Source organism: Natrix helvetica, assembly GCF_964273705.1.
Source record: "Natrix helvetica genome assembly, chromosome: 12".
NCBI classification, from domain to species: Eukaryota; Metazoa; Chordata; class Lepidosauria; order Squamata; family Natricidae; genus Natrix; species Natrix helvetica.
Genome location: NC_138556.1, coordinates 12,316,557 through 12,331,984, shown reverse-complemented (window position 1 = coordinate 12,331,984; position 15,428 = coordinate 12,316,557). Strand labels below are relative to the sequence as shown.

Genomic DNA, 15,428 nt, shown 5'->3' with positions numbered 1-15,428 from the left:
AATAGCTGAGTAGATGCGTTATGCTAGCCAAACAAGTTATTATTATTATTATTTTTATGAACCCAGTCATTATAGTAGAATGATTGCTCTCTCTCTCTCTCTCAACTCCTGCCAAACCAGAAGGGATTTTTGGCATAGCATCACCCAAAAAGGGTGGGGGAGAGATTCAGATTGACAATATATTCAAGCCAAGTCTATTCTGGAGGGTTTTTTGCGGTGGGGTGGGGGGGAGTCGCCATATTTAACTGCTCACCTTTATTTAAGGAAACCTCCATCATGATCCTGTCGTTGGGGTTCATGGGGTTCAGAGGAAACGTTGTGGTGCTTTCTGACCCAAAGGAGCTGTTCTCCTTGGTGATGCACATGCTGGTACTCAGGGAACGACAAAGGTGAGACGATAAATAGCTGGTGGCAGAAGAGGGAGTGCTGAAGCTTGTCCGAACGGTGAGTGTGAGGAGGCCCTTCTTGGCCTGCTAGAAAGAAAGAAGCATTGTGAGGAGGAGGAGGAGGAGGAGGAGGAGGAGGAGGAGGAGGAGGAGGAGGAGGAGGAGGAGGAGGAGGAGGAGGAGGAGGAGGAGGAGGAGGAAAACATAAGCGGGGGTAATAGGTGAAAGAGAAGGGGAAGGAGAAGCAGCGGAAGGGGAAGGAAAAGGGCAAGAGGAGAAGAAGGAATACACGAAAGAGAAGGGGAAGGAGAAGCAAGGGAAAGGAAAGGTCAAGAGGAGGAGGAGTAGAAACACAAAAAAGAGAAGGGAAGGCTAAGCAGGGAAGAGGAAGGACAAGAAGAGAGAGGAAGAGGAGGAGAAAGAGGAGGAATACATGAAAGAGAAGGGGGAGGAAAAGCTGGGGAAGGGAAAGGACAATAGAAGGAAGAGGAGGAATACATGAAAGAGAAGGGGAGCAGGGGAAGGGGAAGGACAACAGAAGGGGGGGGGGAGAAAGAGGAGGAGGAGGAGGAGGAGAATTCATGTAAGAGGACATTGCATAGGCCCATAACCTTAAATTTCTGCAAAGCTTCATGGTGTGTGAGTCCATGCATTGATTCTCCATTCAATTCTAGGATTTCATCTCCTGTTACATCAAAATAAACAATCTTATTAGCTAGTTTTTGGCACCAGCATTTCATCCACGTTTCATCAGCCGAGGTTCACCCACCCACCATTCCACTACACACACATTTCTCCCTTATGATAGTTATATCAAACCCACTAACCCAACCCCACCCCCAACCCCAATATTTGTTTATTTGTCCTGGAGACGTTGTCCCCCTTAGGCTTCCCTTCTGTAAACCAAACTGTCTCGTTCCAACTAATTCAAATACAGGGACGATGTCATCCTACCTTCCTGTAACCTTCCATCTGCAGCAGCAGCTCCTCCAGGAAAGATTGTCTTCACGTAGATGCCAATGGGACCGTAAATGCTGTCCTGACCACCCACAATGCTGAAACCAAGTCCCTAATGAGAGTGAACAGAGGGTGCATTTTACTGGATTAATCACCCGCTCCTTTCACTAACTGCTTAAACAAGCAATCAAAACACTTTTTTTTGTGAAAAAAATCTTGGGAGGAAAAAATGTTTTTATTGGCCCTCAAATCTGAAAGGCACTGGGAATTTATTCTTAAACAGCTATAGATGGATCAATGTTCCTGTTGGTTCATGATGGTTTTCCATGCACTTGAGATCATTCAAATTCCTCATGTTTCTATAATACTTAAAATCTATGTTGGGGTAGGGGGAGAATTGCTTGCTTCCTGTTTATAGTTAGAATGGAGTTTTATTTTGAAATGGAGGAAAGATCCAATTCATCACAGAATTAGTAGCCAATTTCAGAAGCATGTACAAAATAAGGTAAAGGTAAAGGTTCCCCTCGCACATATGTGCTAGTCGTTCCCGACTCTAGGGGGCGGTGCTCATCTCCTTTTCAAAGCTGAAGAGCCAGTGCTGTCCGAAGACATCTCCGTGGTATTGTGGCTGGCATGACTAAATGCCGAAGATGCATGGAATGCTGTTACCTTCCCACCAAAAGTGTTTCCCATTTTTTACATGCTTTCAAACTGCTAGGTTGGCAGAAGCTGGGACAAGTAACGGGAGCTCACTCCGTTACGCGGCACTAGGGATTCGAACCGCCGAACTGCCGACCTTTCTGATCGACAAGCTCAGTGTCTTAGCCACTGAGCCCTTCATGTACAAAATAGAGGTCCATTTTTGGACGGTTACTTTTTATGCCTTTCCGGGAACAATAAGAATAATGGTATAATGCTGCTCTTATTGCACTGAGACCCTGATCTGTTAGGATGGAAGAGCAATCTTGAAATTTTAAACAGAAATGAAATCTTCCAGTACATGATGCAATTCTCCATCCAGATCAGCGTTTCTCAACCTTGACCACTTGAAGACGTGTTGACTTCAACTCCCAGAATTCCTCTGTTACATACCATCGGGCAGAAGACATCAAAGTATAGCCAGCCGAACAAATAGGTTTAAAGATAGTTTCTATCCTTGGGCTGTCAGACGTTTAAATACAACCAATTATACAATTATATTATTATTAACCACAATCACTCCATGCGCACCCTAGTTTTTTTCCTTTTTCTTTCTTTTTTCGTTTCTGCTATCATTTTGCACCAGTGAGGTTAAAACCAATTTCGTTGTGTTTAAGCACAATGACAATAAAGTTTATACTTATACAGGTCTTCAAGTAGCCCAGGTTGAGAAACATCGCTGTAGACCGATCTCTCTCTAAAAAGGAAGAATGGGGTTTGAAAACGTTTGACTCCAGACAAACTTTTTTTTGGTCCCAGCGTTCATCTTTATCATCCGAGGAAAGACCTAGGACAAAGCAAACAGCTCACCTTCCCTTGACCTTTCATTAGGACAATGTTGGAGATCATAGAAGCCTGTAAACCCAAAGATGTGGACATGAGGTGGGCGGAACTTAGTAAGCGAGATGACCTGGAAAGAGGCTACAGTTGAAACAAACAGCAAGGAAAGGTTAATACCATACTGGAGAATTTTAAAAAAAACTATATATATATATAGTTGTATACCTACACCCGTGAAAAGCATACCTACACCCGTGAAAATCTACGAAAACAAATATATATATAGATAGATAGATAGATAGATAGATAGATAGATAGATAGATATAGATATAGATATAGATATAGATATAGATATAGATATAGATATAGATGATATAGATATAGATGATATAGATATAGATATAGATATAGAGATAGAGATAGAGATAGAGATAGATAGAGATAGAGATAGAGATATAGATATAGATATAGATATAGATATAGATATAGATGATATAGATATAGATATAGATGATATAGATATAGATATAGATATAGATATAGATATAGATATAGATATAGATATAGATATAGATATAGATATAGATATAGATATAGATATAGATATAGATATAGATATAGATATAGATATAGATATAGATATAGATATAGATATAGATATAGATATAGATATAGATATAGATATAGATATAGATATAGATATATATATATATATATATATATATATATATATATATATATATATATATATATATAGTTGGGCATACCAGGGGTTGTAACACACATACATACATACATACATACATACATACATACATACATACACACACATATATATATATATATATATAATGTGTGCTGTATTTGTGCTGATAAATAAATGTAACAAAGGCAACATTAAAAATACGGTTTTCTGCCTGGATGGTCTCCTGGAGTGAGCCGAAAGACAGACAAAGGGAAACAGTGTGTTCCTTCCCATATTTGGGCATATCAGGGGTTGTGACACAATACATACATACATACATACATACATACATACATACATACATACATACACACACACACATACATATATGCATGCATACATACACACACATACACATACATACATACATACATACATACATACATACACACAAATATATATTTGTGTCTCATTTTCAGGGAAACAGGGTATATGTTTCATTACTCTATATGATCAGTGATGATTGTACAGTAGTTATAATCTACAATCAGGCTCTGAATGGCTATATTGCATCAACATCTCCTTCATTCAGAGTTGTATTTATGTTATATTTATTTATTTATGTTATATTATATTTATTTATCAGTCCTGCAGAGAATCGAATCCTGCCCTTTTCCCCTATTTTTTTTCTTATCGTTTAACAGATGACAAGAGGATTTGCTTTTAGAAATCTTTTCAGAGAAGAAGAATTTCCTTGGAGGGGGTCTGTTCTTGCGCTTATTTAATTAGGAAGTCTTCCCAGGGATGATGTGCGTTAATGGCCACTTCCTGATTATATCAATGCAAAAACACCACACATGAAAAATCATCACTCACTCACTCTCCACCAGTCTCCAAGGCAGTTAGAGGGGCATCCTGCCTTTGAAAAACAGCTGGGGGGAAAAAAACACCTCTCCTTTCCCTGGATAAATTCAGGGGGGGGGGAACTACCCACCCAATTTTGGGGCAGAGAATTCCTAAAGGCCACTTGGGCTCAGACCTTATTTCAATCCTAACCTGCTCATCCAGCAACATAAATACTGATGATTTACAGTCCTTCAGGGACACGGATGGTGAGGAAAGGTGGCGTAAACATCATTCAGAGTTGCAGGTGATGTTCTCCTTGGTTCATGGAAGTGACCTCATTCTTCTGAGGTCAAGGGCTTGTGGAAAACAGGCTGCTTGGTTGCAGGGAAGCATTAGAGGCATAACAAGGAAGGAAATGTTTGGCCTGAAAGCCTGCATTCCATCTGCATTGTCCTTTCTTGACTGTTCCACAGATGGAGCACTCTAGTCTGGTAGGTTTCCTTTTCCCTCTTACTTTGACATTTGGCTTACCTTGGCTTTTCCTGCTGCATTCTCCAGCTGTTGAGAGAATGACTTTCTGTTGCTATAAGGGGATTGTCTGTACCGAGAGGTCGACTTCTTGACCATAGAGGTATCAACGTCTCCTATCCAGTACGGACTAGCACCTTAAGGGATGGGGGTGGGGGGGTTGGAGGAGGGAAAAAAGCAGATTAAATTGGATTGAATTGGATACTTTATTTGGCCAAGTGAGATTAGGCATGCAAGGATTTTTTTCCTCCGGTGCAGAATCTCTCAGTGTACATGCAATCATCAGAATCATGAGAAATTCACAAGAAATTCTTCTTCTTCATCATCATCATCCCAATAAGAGGAAGTAGTAAAGAAGATAATAAGGAGGATAAATAATAATATTACTGCAGTCATACGACATGGATAAATACATATAGACCAGGGGTGTCCAAACTTGGCAACTTTAAGACTTGTTGACTTCAACTCCCAGAATTCCCCAGCGGGGAATTCTGGGAGTTGAAGTCCACAAGTCTTAAAGTTGCCAAGTTTGGACACCCCTGATATAGACAGTAGACAATATTGTGAGATCTAGGTGTTCAGCAGAGAGGGTGGCATGGGCGGGGGGACTGTCCCTGTCTAAATGTCTATGGAGATTCTCAGTCATGCAGGTCAGGGTTGTCCCAAAGATGCTTTTTTTTTTTCAAGAGACAACTGGACTTTCTGGTTTTTTTTTTCTTTGAACATGTTTCACTTCTCATCCAAGAACCTTCTCATCCAGAGCGGAAGAAGCCTCTTGAATGAGAAGCTGTTAGATCGGGTAACGAGAAGGCAGACCCCGGCTTAACGTAACAACAGCTCTTTATTATAACAAGACAAGTATCTACAATCCAGCGACCCTTTTATAGGGAGCTGTCAGACCTCTTAACCAATGGGATTCAATCTCTGTTCCCGCCTGAACAGAGGACCTTGTTGGAAACCACAGCAGACAGAGTTAATATCTAGCAGAAGCGAAGCGTGTTTGAAGAAAAAACGGAAAGTCCAGTTGCCTCTTGGAAAAAGAAAAAGAAAAAGCACCTTTGGGAGGTCCCTGTGTCTAGTTGTTTTGGCCTGCAATGCCCTGTAGCGCCATCTGGAGGGGAAGAGTTGAAACAGGATGTGAGGAGTCTGCAGATATTTTCTCAGCCCCCACCCTCCTTCTGATCTACACACTATACAGGTCTTCCATAGAAGGCAAGGTGGTTGCAACTGTACTTTCTGCAGTCCAAAACTATCCTTTAGGAGTCTGTGCCTGTCCTGTTTGGTTGCTGCACCAAACCAGATCATTATAGAAGTACAAATGATAAAGATAAAGGTAAAGGTTCCCCTTGAATATATGTGCTAGTTGTTCCTGACTCTAGGGGACGGTGCTCGTCTCCGAAGAGCCAGCACTGTCTGAAGACATCTCCGTGGTCCTGTGGCCAGAAAAAGGCACACGGAATGCTGTTACCTTCCCACCAAAGGTGGTTCCTATTTTTCTATTTGCATTTTTTTATGTTCCTTCAAACTGCTAGATTGGCAGAAGCTGGGACAAGTCACGGGAGCTCACTCCGTTACGCGGCGCTAGGGATTCAAACCGCTGAACTAACAACCTTTCGATCGACATGCTCAGCATCTTAGCCTCTGAGCCACCGTGTCCCTTAGGTACAAATGATAAGACTCAATAATAATTCTTCTGTAAAACTGTATCAGCAGAACCTGGGATAGTTTGAACCTCCTGAGTGGAGGCAGGAAGACATTCTTTGTTGTGTCTTTTTAATGATGGTTCTCATGTTGGGTTATAGAACCCCCAAAACGTGAAGTCCTCTAGTGCTGATACTGTGCTGCCGAATATAGTCAGAGGCGGTAGATAGAAGGGCTTTCCCTAAAATCTCGTCTCTGCAGTTTTAAGCCGGGTAGGGATAAACGAACTCGGTTGCATTTACTTCTGCTTCGTTTCTTGGTTGCCATTTAGGGGGGAGGGGGTGGGAGCATGGGGGAGAACTCAGGGATGTGCCATAACCAGGGCCGGATTTTCCTATAGGCTAACTAGGCTTCAGCCTAGGGCCTCAAGATCAAGAGGGGCCTTTTATTTTTATTTATTATCCAGGTGCCCCATTTTTTATAAAGGTTAGTACCAATTACAACATGTTTCATTTAATATATTGATATATCACAGTAATGTTGTATTTTATTATCTCTCGTGTAATTTACAAACTTAAAAATGGGAGGTGAAAGGGCCCCATAAGTGGAATAGCCTAGGGCCTCTTTTCATCTAAATCTGGCCCTGGCCATAACATCTTCCAGACGGAGTGAGAACTAAGGTCATGTCAACGGACACCTGTTGAAGTTTAGTGGGACCTACACCTGGACTGATTGGCCCATGTGACTGGAGAGACAGAGGTTGGGGTGGGAGGTCTTATTCTTTTAACTATCCCTAAGCGCGGGAATAACTTTCTAAGTGCCAATATGTTATACTCAACAAAGGATCTCTTGAACCTGAACAAAGTGTTAGAGTCCTGACTTCCCTGAGTTCATTACAGATTTACAGATTAACTGAGTTGGAAGGGACCTTGTGGATTAGTTAACCATTCATCGTACATTTTAGTCCCCAGTCCCCTCAGAATGAGGACAGTGCATGCATCTGGACGTAGCCTAAACTGCAGAAACTTACTGGCTGAATTGCTGCGAGTCCGCTGGCATTTGGCTTTGGTCTGCAGAACGGATCCATTCGGCAGATCGTGTTTAGGCGGCTGCTCCATGTGAGGGCAACTGGATGATTCCTGGGAGAATTTGGGGAGAAAATGCACAAGATCTTAAGTGTCTGCAATGATTCAAAAGCAGGTTGTGTGTTTCCGTCAAAATTCACCCCTCTGTATGCAGACCCCACTCTGGCATTAGCCTAAAACTTGAACTGTCTCTTTAAAACTAAATCAAGGTTGTTGTTTTTTTCAAACTTGGCAACTTGAAGATGTGTTGACTTCTCAGTCATATCCAGGTGTTGTTGTTGTTGCTAATTGTGAAGTCATGTCCGACCCCATGGACAACTGTCCTCCAGACCTTCTCCACCATCCTCTGGAGTCTATTTAAGCTCAGGCCTACTGCTTCGGTGACTCCATCCAGCCACCTCCTTCTCTGCCGTCCCCTTCTTCTTTTGCCCTCAATCCCTCCCAGCATGAGGCTCTTCTCCAGTGAGTCCTTCCTTCTCATTAGGTGGCCAAAGTCTTTGAGTTTCCTCTTCAGGATCTGGCCTTCTAAAGAACAGTCAGGGTTGATCTCCTCTAGGACTGACCATTTGAATCGTCTTGCCATCCAACGGACTCGCAGGAGTCTTCTCCAGCAGGTCTTATCCAGGTAAGGAGCTTTTAATGGGCAGACTAATATTAAACCTTGGTTTATTAAAAATGGAGGAACCAGTTCCGTTTGGACCAATGAGGTTCAGAGTCCACTGCAAACACAAACTGCACTAGTTTCTGCATCAGTTAAGCCTGACACAAATGGAAGTTTGTCTCTTGGCTAATTGGAAGACTATGAACAAGATGGTGCAGGGATACAGCAAAAGTCTAGGCCCAGCTCATTGACATGTCCCCGCCTTAGGAAATTTCAGATTTAAAATCAGTTAACAGGCCAACACTGATAAGGAAGAGGCCCAACCGGCAACTAGTCAAATACTGAGGGGTCCTTGGTGCCTTCTAAGCTTGCTTGTTTTCTTGCAGGTATTTCATTACCCCAAAAATACGTGAAATCATCATCAAGTTAAAAACTCTATAAAAATGGGAATAGGCACAGCTGTGAATGCTTTAAGTCAGGGGTGTCCAAACCTGGGAACTTTAAGACTTGTGGACTTCAACTCCCAGAATTCCCCAGCCAGCATGGCTGGCTGGGGAATTCTGGGAGTTGAAGTCCACAAGTCTTAAAGTTCTCAACTTTGGACACCCCTGCTTTAAGCGGTGGCCATTGCTTTGCCTTGGAAGAGATGAGTACGTGAATGGGTATTAATACTGTGTGTTCCCGAAAATAAGACAGGGTCTTATTTTCTTTTTTGACCCCCCCCCCCCACAAATAAGCACTGGGCCTTATTTTCGGGGAGGTCTTATTATTTTTGAGGTGCAGGAGGCAGCGAGCCTGGTCACCTCATGGCTGCTGCTGTGCTGCAATATTTTCGGGGAGGGCTCATTTTAGTGCATGTCCTCAAAAGCCCGATTGGGCTTATTATGCGGGGAGGTCTTATTTTCAGGAAAACAGGGTAGTAGCCAGAAGGAACAGAGGTTGCTGCAGCTCAGTCATTCACCAGTCATTTGCAGGAATATCAGAGAGGAGAACAATTGTTACTTGTGTCTGTGAGGTACACTTAGGAGTAATTTTTAGGCTGAGTCCTAGAGTTGTTCCCTTGCCATAGAGATTTCTGCTGTAGGAGAAAGGGAGTTCCTTTCTCCTACAGCAGATGGCGTTTTCAGCTGAACATTGCCCAATGACCGAAGGGATACTTTTACTATTTTTCTTCTGGACCTGCTCCTCTCTTGCAGGGCAGGTAGAATTTAAACTGCTGATACTTTCTCCCCAGAGGTTGATGTACCAGGGAGGAAAGTTGTGCCTCTTGGAATCCTATTAGCTGTTTGGCAGCTAAAAACACAGGTGAGTGCCAGGCCAGGGAGGGGAAAATGGAAACGCTTTGGATTTTTCAACCTGAATATAGCACTAGCAATAGCACTTAGAATTATACAATACAATACAATACAATACAATAGTAGAGTTGGAAGGGACCTTGGAGGTCTTCTAGTCCAACCCTCTGCCTAGGCAGGAAACCCTATACCGTTTCAGACAGATGGCTATCCAACATCTTCTTAAAGACTTCCAGTGTTGGGGCATTCACAACTTCTGGAGGCAACTTCTGTTCCACTGATTAATTGTTCTAACTGTCAGGAAGTTTCTCCTCGGTTCTAAGTTGCTTCTCTCCTTGATTAGTTTCCACCCATTGTTTCTTGTTCTGCCCTCAGGTGCTTTGGAGAATAGTTTGACTCCCTCTTCTTTGTGGCAACCCCTGAGATATTGGAACACTGCTATCACGTCTCCCCTCGTCCTTTTTTCTCTTAAGCTAAACATACCCAGTTCCTGCAACCGTTCTTCATATGTTTTAGTCTCCAGTCCCCTAATCATCTTTGTTGCTCTTCTCTGCACACTTTCTAGAGTCTCCACATCTTTTCTACATCGTGGCGACCAGAACTGAATGCAGTATTCCAAGTGTGGCCTTACCAAGGCATTATAAAGTGGTATTATATTATGGTATTAATTATATTGCGCTTCACAGTGCTTTGAAGCCCTCTTTAAGTGGTTTACAGAGTCAATAAATTGCCCCCAATAACCAGCCCTAAGTGGAACAAAGAAGTAGAGCTGGCACTGATGTTACCTAATGTGGGTAGTGAAACGCCTACAAGAAAAGCACCAAGCTCAGAGACCACCAAGGACCCCTCCTCCTCCTCCCCCCTCCCCTCCCCCTCCCCCCTGTGCTAATAAAGAGTGAGTGCAAATCTCACTCCTTACTAGCACTGATGACGTTACCTAGCTTTGGTAGTGAAATGCCTGCAAGAAAAGCACTAGGCTCAGAGACCACCAAAGACCCCCCTCATGTCAACTCTGAGCTACAAATATTCCCTTTTATTGGAACAGGGTGGTCTCAACTACTCTGCTTACCTTATTTGCGATCACTAAATTGACCAAGCCTCTGGCAGACTGGATGAGCGATTCAGCCTCTTTGCTGGAGAGCTCTTTAAGGGGTTGCCCGTTGACTGTTAAAAGCTCATCACCAGGGCTTAAACGACCATCCCTTGAAAAGAAAAGAAAAAAAGAAGAAAAGGCAACAATAGGCCTGCTGGATTGTGAACAAGTGTCATCGGCTCTCTGCAGCTGCCTCAAAGGGGATCCCTTTTGAGCTTGCTGTTGCTTCCGTTCAGGTCATATTTACATTTGCAAACCATAAGACCGTGGCCAAATTATTTTCCAACAAACATTGCTCTCAGATCACAGCCAAGGAATGTTTGGTGATGATGGTGGGGTGGTGATGGGGGCTAATAAACCAGCTTCTGATTTTTATAAAGAAAAAAGTATAGGGAAGGAAGGAAGTTCCTCTTTCATCCCAGCAAATAAAAACATTTTATAACATTACTCTCTTCATCCCATAACTAACCTCTTAATTAAAAATCCAAACGTTTCATCATTTGTTCTTTATCAGCAAAAATTCAGTAAGGGAGCCCAGATATAACTAATTTTTTAATTGTAACCCTGGTCAAATAAGCCAGCCTTACATTCATTCTCTGAACTTTCAACAGTCTTATTTTTGGACCCCTCTAAATCTAATCCCAGAGCTTGTTTCCGGTTAATCTTGTTTTTGACCCTCAATTTTTTCAGAACTTTAACAGACCTCTTTGGTACATCCAGTAAATAGAATTTTTTAAAATTACTTCTCATAAAACCATTTAATGGACCTCTTATGTAGGTCCAGGAAGTGTGTGTGTGTGGGGAAAGCCCTCCAATGATTCTGATTTTTTTTGTAACTAGCCTAGTTATAGGAAGGAACGTGTGAGAGTGAAGCAGTTCACATATGTATTTATCTTTTGCTATATATACCTTTGCTGAGATGTCATGGAATGTTTACAAATATTCTGATTTCTCTGTTGGTGTCGTGGAGCTCCATGAAAGAGGATAGTGCTTCCATGGTGAAAGCAAATTGCAATACCAATTTCCTTTCTTGGGTAACAGCTTGAATGGGGAAGGAAGGCTACCTAGGATACAGACCTCCTCAATCTGTTCATTGAGATGAGACATATACAAGCTTGCAAGGTAACTGCAGAAGGGGAGAACTGCAAGCTATTTATATAATTACACCATATCTTAATATCTCTGCTGAATAAGGTGCATAAGGAAATATCCTGCTTATAACAGTTCCCGTCACTATCTGATTCATTGCACAATTTTTACAGAAAGTGGCTTTATAGTCTATCGTCCTACTCAGTGCAAGATCTATAGCCATGATAGTGAACCTGTGGCATGTGGAGCCATAGTTGCCAGCTCGGCAGCCCTCAGTTCCGGTGCATGCGCCGATCAGCTGATATTTGGCCTTCCAGAGGGCCTGGGGAGGGTAAAAACTCCCTAGCACGCACCCACAGTTTCGACACACCTTTAGAAAAAGGTTAGCCATCGCTGATCTATAGGATTAGGTGTAAGCTGCAGTAACCTCTTTCAAACTCTTTTCAAATGCCTCCACAGCAAAGGTCTCCCCTTTATTTCTGGAGACATTTCTCCTGGCATCTTCCCTGCAACACTTTCTACACAGTGTTAAAGGAATAACAGAGTTGGAAGGGACCTTGGAGGTCTTCTAGTCCAACCCCCTGCTCAAGCAGGACATCCTATGCTATTTCAGACAAATGGCTGTCCAGTCTCTTCTTAAAAACCTCCCATGTTGGAGCACCCACAACTTCTGGAGGCAGCTCTTTCCACTGATTGATTGTTCTAACCATTAGGAAATTTCTCCTTAGTTCTTGGGTTGGTTGTCTCCTTGATTAGTTTCCATCCATTGCTTCTTGCCCTGCTCCCATGGGTCAAAAGAATACAGTTTTCTTTATCATCCAGGAAACAATTCTCCCGAAATGTGAAGTTTGTTATTATCTCCCTCCTGAATTAAGTCATTTTCACTTCTTAGGTGAGTAGGAAGATAGGGCATACGTTTCAATGTCATCATCGTTACCACTACCACCAAGGAGCTAAATAGGTATGATTGTGTGGCTTCCTGATGGAATTTTGTAACGTACCTCTGAGCAGCTCCCCCGTCAATCACGTGGCTGACCATGAACTCTTTTCCAAAAGCAGAGCCACTGGAAGTGCGGCAGACTTGAATCCCCAGCCCCGTGTTCCCGGTGGCAATGCAGAGCTTCCAAATGCAGCTGTCCTGGTTGGGAAGATATGAAGAAACTTGGAAGCCTTCCATTACTTTGTACCTCCTAGATAGTGTTCTGACCCAGGCTTCCCAAAAGAGCAGGAAGCAAACTCCTTGTCCCAACCAAAAAAAAAACAACCTTTTGTTAATTTACTTGAATTCTGCTCATTCACAACCAACCAAGTCTTTCAAGGGAGGATTTACAGTCACAGACCTTATCTGGCTTGGAGAGCTGCCAAGCCGATATCTGCAAAACTTGGCCAGGAGTCTCTGGAGAATCACGAACCAATTAAGCGAACTAATTGTCTCCTGCAAACTCCACTCCCCTTTCGCTCCTCTTTTATTTCCTCTGGGAGGGGCCATTCATCGTCCACCTGTGGCCTTACTCCAAAGTCGACCCCTGTTTTTTAGCTGTTCCCTTTGTCTGGCAACTCTGCGCATGTGCACACTGGGAACAGGCTCCAGCTCTTCGTCTGCCCCACTGATCTCCGACTCCGAAGGCAGCTGATAACTGGCATACGGCTCTGGCCCCCTCTCTGCCTCCGACACAGAGCCCTCAACAGACCCTTCCCCAGACTCCAGGACTGGGCCATGTTCCTCCCCAACCTCCTCACTGTCCGAATCTGGCAGACCATAACAGATAGGCTGCACTACAGCTTCCAACATCCTCAGCTCTGATGACCAATGCTGTGGACAATGCCATGGACCACAGAGCTGGCCTAGACTGAGAAACTCTTTGCCCAGACCCCAGCTTCCTTCCTCCTGCTCTGTGTGCTATTGCAATAGCTTTTCATCACAGCCATTCTCTTGTTCCTTTCCAAGATGAAAGAACCCAATAGAGATGCAACATCCTGGGTATATAATCTGTGCTGCTGGTTTAAATGCAATCCCCACCACCAGATCCCCATGTTTAGAAGGCAGCTCACATGTGATAGAAGGGGGTGCGGGAAGAGGACCCCCTTATCCAGAGCGGCGGTGGTGCAGTGGTTAGAGTGCAGTACTGCAGACTACTTCTGCTGACTGCCGACTGCCTGCAATTTGGCAGTTCGAATCTCACCAGGCTCAAGGTTGACTCAGCCTTCCATCCTTCCGAGGTGGGTCAAATGAGGAGGTGGGTCAATTGGGGGCAAGAGGCTGACTCTGTAAACTGCTTAGAGAGGGCTGTAAAGCACTGTGAAGTCTAAGTTGGAAGGCAGGCAGGCAGGCAGGCAGGCAGGCAGGCAGGCAGGAAGGAAGGAAGGAAGGAAGGAAGGAAGGAAGGCAGGCAGGCAGGCAGGCAGGCAGGCAGGAAAGAAGGAAGGGCCATGGTGGCACAATGGTTACAATGCAGCATTGCAGGCTAACTCTGCCGACTGCCAGCAGTTCGATCCTGAATGGCTCAAGATTAATTCAACCTTCCATCCTTCCGAGGTGGGTAAAATGAGGACCCAGATTGTTGTGGGGACAATATGCTGACTCTATAAATCGCTTAGAGAAGGCTATAAAGCACTGTAAAGTGGCATATAAGTCTAAGTGCTATTGCTATTCCTTCCTTCCTTCCTCTCTTATTCTCTTTCTCATTCTCCTTTCTCATGGTGCAGTGATTAAAATGCAGTATTGCAGGGTAACTCCGCCCACTGCCAGGAGTTCGATCCTGACTGGCTCAAGGTTAACTCAGCCTTCCATCCTTTCAAGGTGGGTAAAATGTGGAGCCAGATTGTTGGGGTGGTGGTGGAATAGGCTGACTCTATAAACCGCTTAGCAAGGGCTGTGAAGCACTGTAAAAGCGGTATATAAGTCTTAAGTGCTATTGCTATCCAAGCATTGCAAATGCCAGGTGAACAGAGCCACGGACCTTCTTCCTACCTTGATAAAGAACTTCCTCTTCATGTTCTTAGAGCTTTCACTGGCGCTGGTCCTCATCTGTACCGTGCTGGCAATGACATGAGGATCGGATGTGGTGTCTTGGCTAGGCGAGGGGCACGGCAGCTGAAGTTGAGGGCATGGCTCTTTCTGACTCCAGCTGGCTTGGCTCTCAAAAGGGTTGGCATATTTGTCATCCGGGCTCGAGCCATCGTCGCTGGTCTTGCCGTTGCAGAGGATGAGCGATCGGGAAATGGAGCGGAGCGTTTTGGATTTCCTCCCCTTGGCGCTATTGTGCCGTTCCATCGTTGGGAGACCCAGGAAATGGTGGTCAATCGGTCATGCCGGTGAAGTTCACTTCATGCCTGCAACAGAAGATCCAGGTGGAAGAGAGGTGCAGGGGAGGGGGAGGGAGGTGGGTGGGTGGGAATGAGAGAAAGAAACTCATCAGCAAAAATGTTTCATCTCTCTAAACCACCCACCCACCCACCTCTAGATTTCATTAAAAACAAGAGGCTTTCAGTTCCAACACAGCAAGTCATAAGGCATCACGTTGATAATAGCTCTGTGTATTCTTTTTTTTAAAAAGTTAGACATATTTCTCATTCATCTCTTTGGTTGTTGTTTTTTCTACCCCGGCTCTCTGAAAGAATCAAAACCCTATTCATGCAACTTGTTTAGCTTCGTTGCAGGACGAAGCCATTTTTCCACATGACATTAGAAGCTAACCAGATTCAGCCGTTTTTCTGGCTTTCCACATGATATTAAACCAGAAGC

The 15,428-nt window shown here is 43.8% G+C and overlaps 1 protein-coding gene across 1 annotated transcript in view; it reads right to left on the bottom strand.

The window, feature by feature from the left end:
- Window positions 1-15,008, bottom strand: part of IL16 (interleukin 16) — a 35,773-nt gene extending 20,765 nt beyond the window's left edge. Inside the window, exons 1-9 of the mRNA XM_081964719.1 lie at window positions 14,655-15,008; window positions 12,685-12,821; window positions 10,571-10,703; window positions 7,554-7,662; window positions 4,886-5,019; window positions 2,853-2,963; window positions 1,341-1,455; window positions 998-1,071; window positions 254-473 (exon numbers count right to left, since the gene is read on the bottom strand). Coding sequence (XP_081820845.1) covers window positions 254-473; window positions 998-1,071; window positions 1,341-1,455; window positions 2,853-2,963; window positions 4,886-5,019; window positions 7,554-7,662; window positions 10,571-10,703; window positions 12,685-12,821; window positions 14,655-14,957 — 1,336 coding nt within the window. The 5' untranslated portion in view covers window positions 14,958-15,008. The remainder of the gene's footprint in view (window positions 1-253; window positions 474-997; window positions 1,072-1,340; window positions 1,456-2,852; window positions 2,964-4,885; window positions 5,020-7,553; window positions 7,663-10,570; window positions 10,704-12,684; window positions 12,822-14,654) is intronic.
- Between the last annotated feature and the right edge of the window lie 420 nt (window positions 15,009-15,428).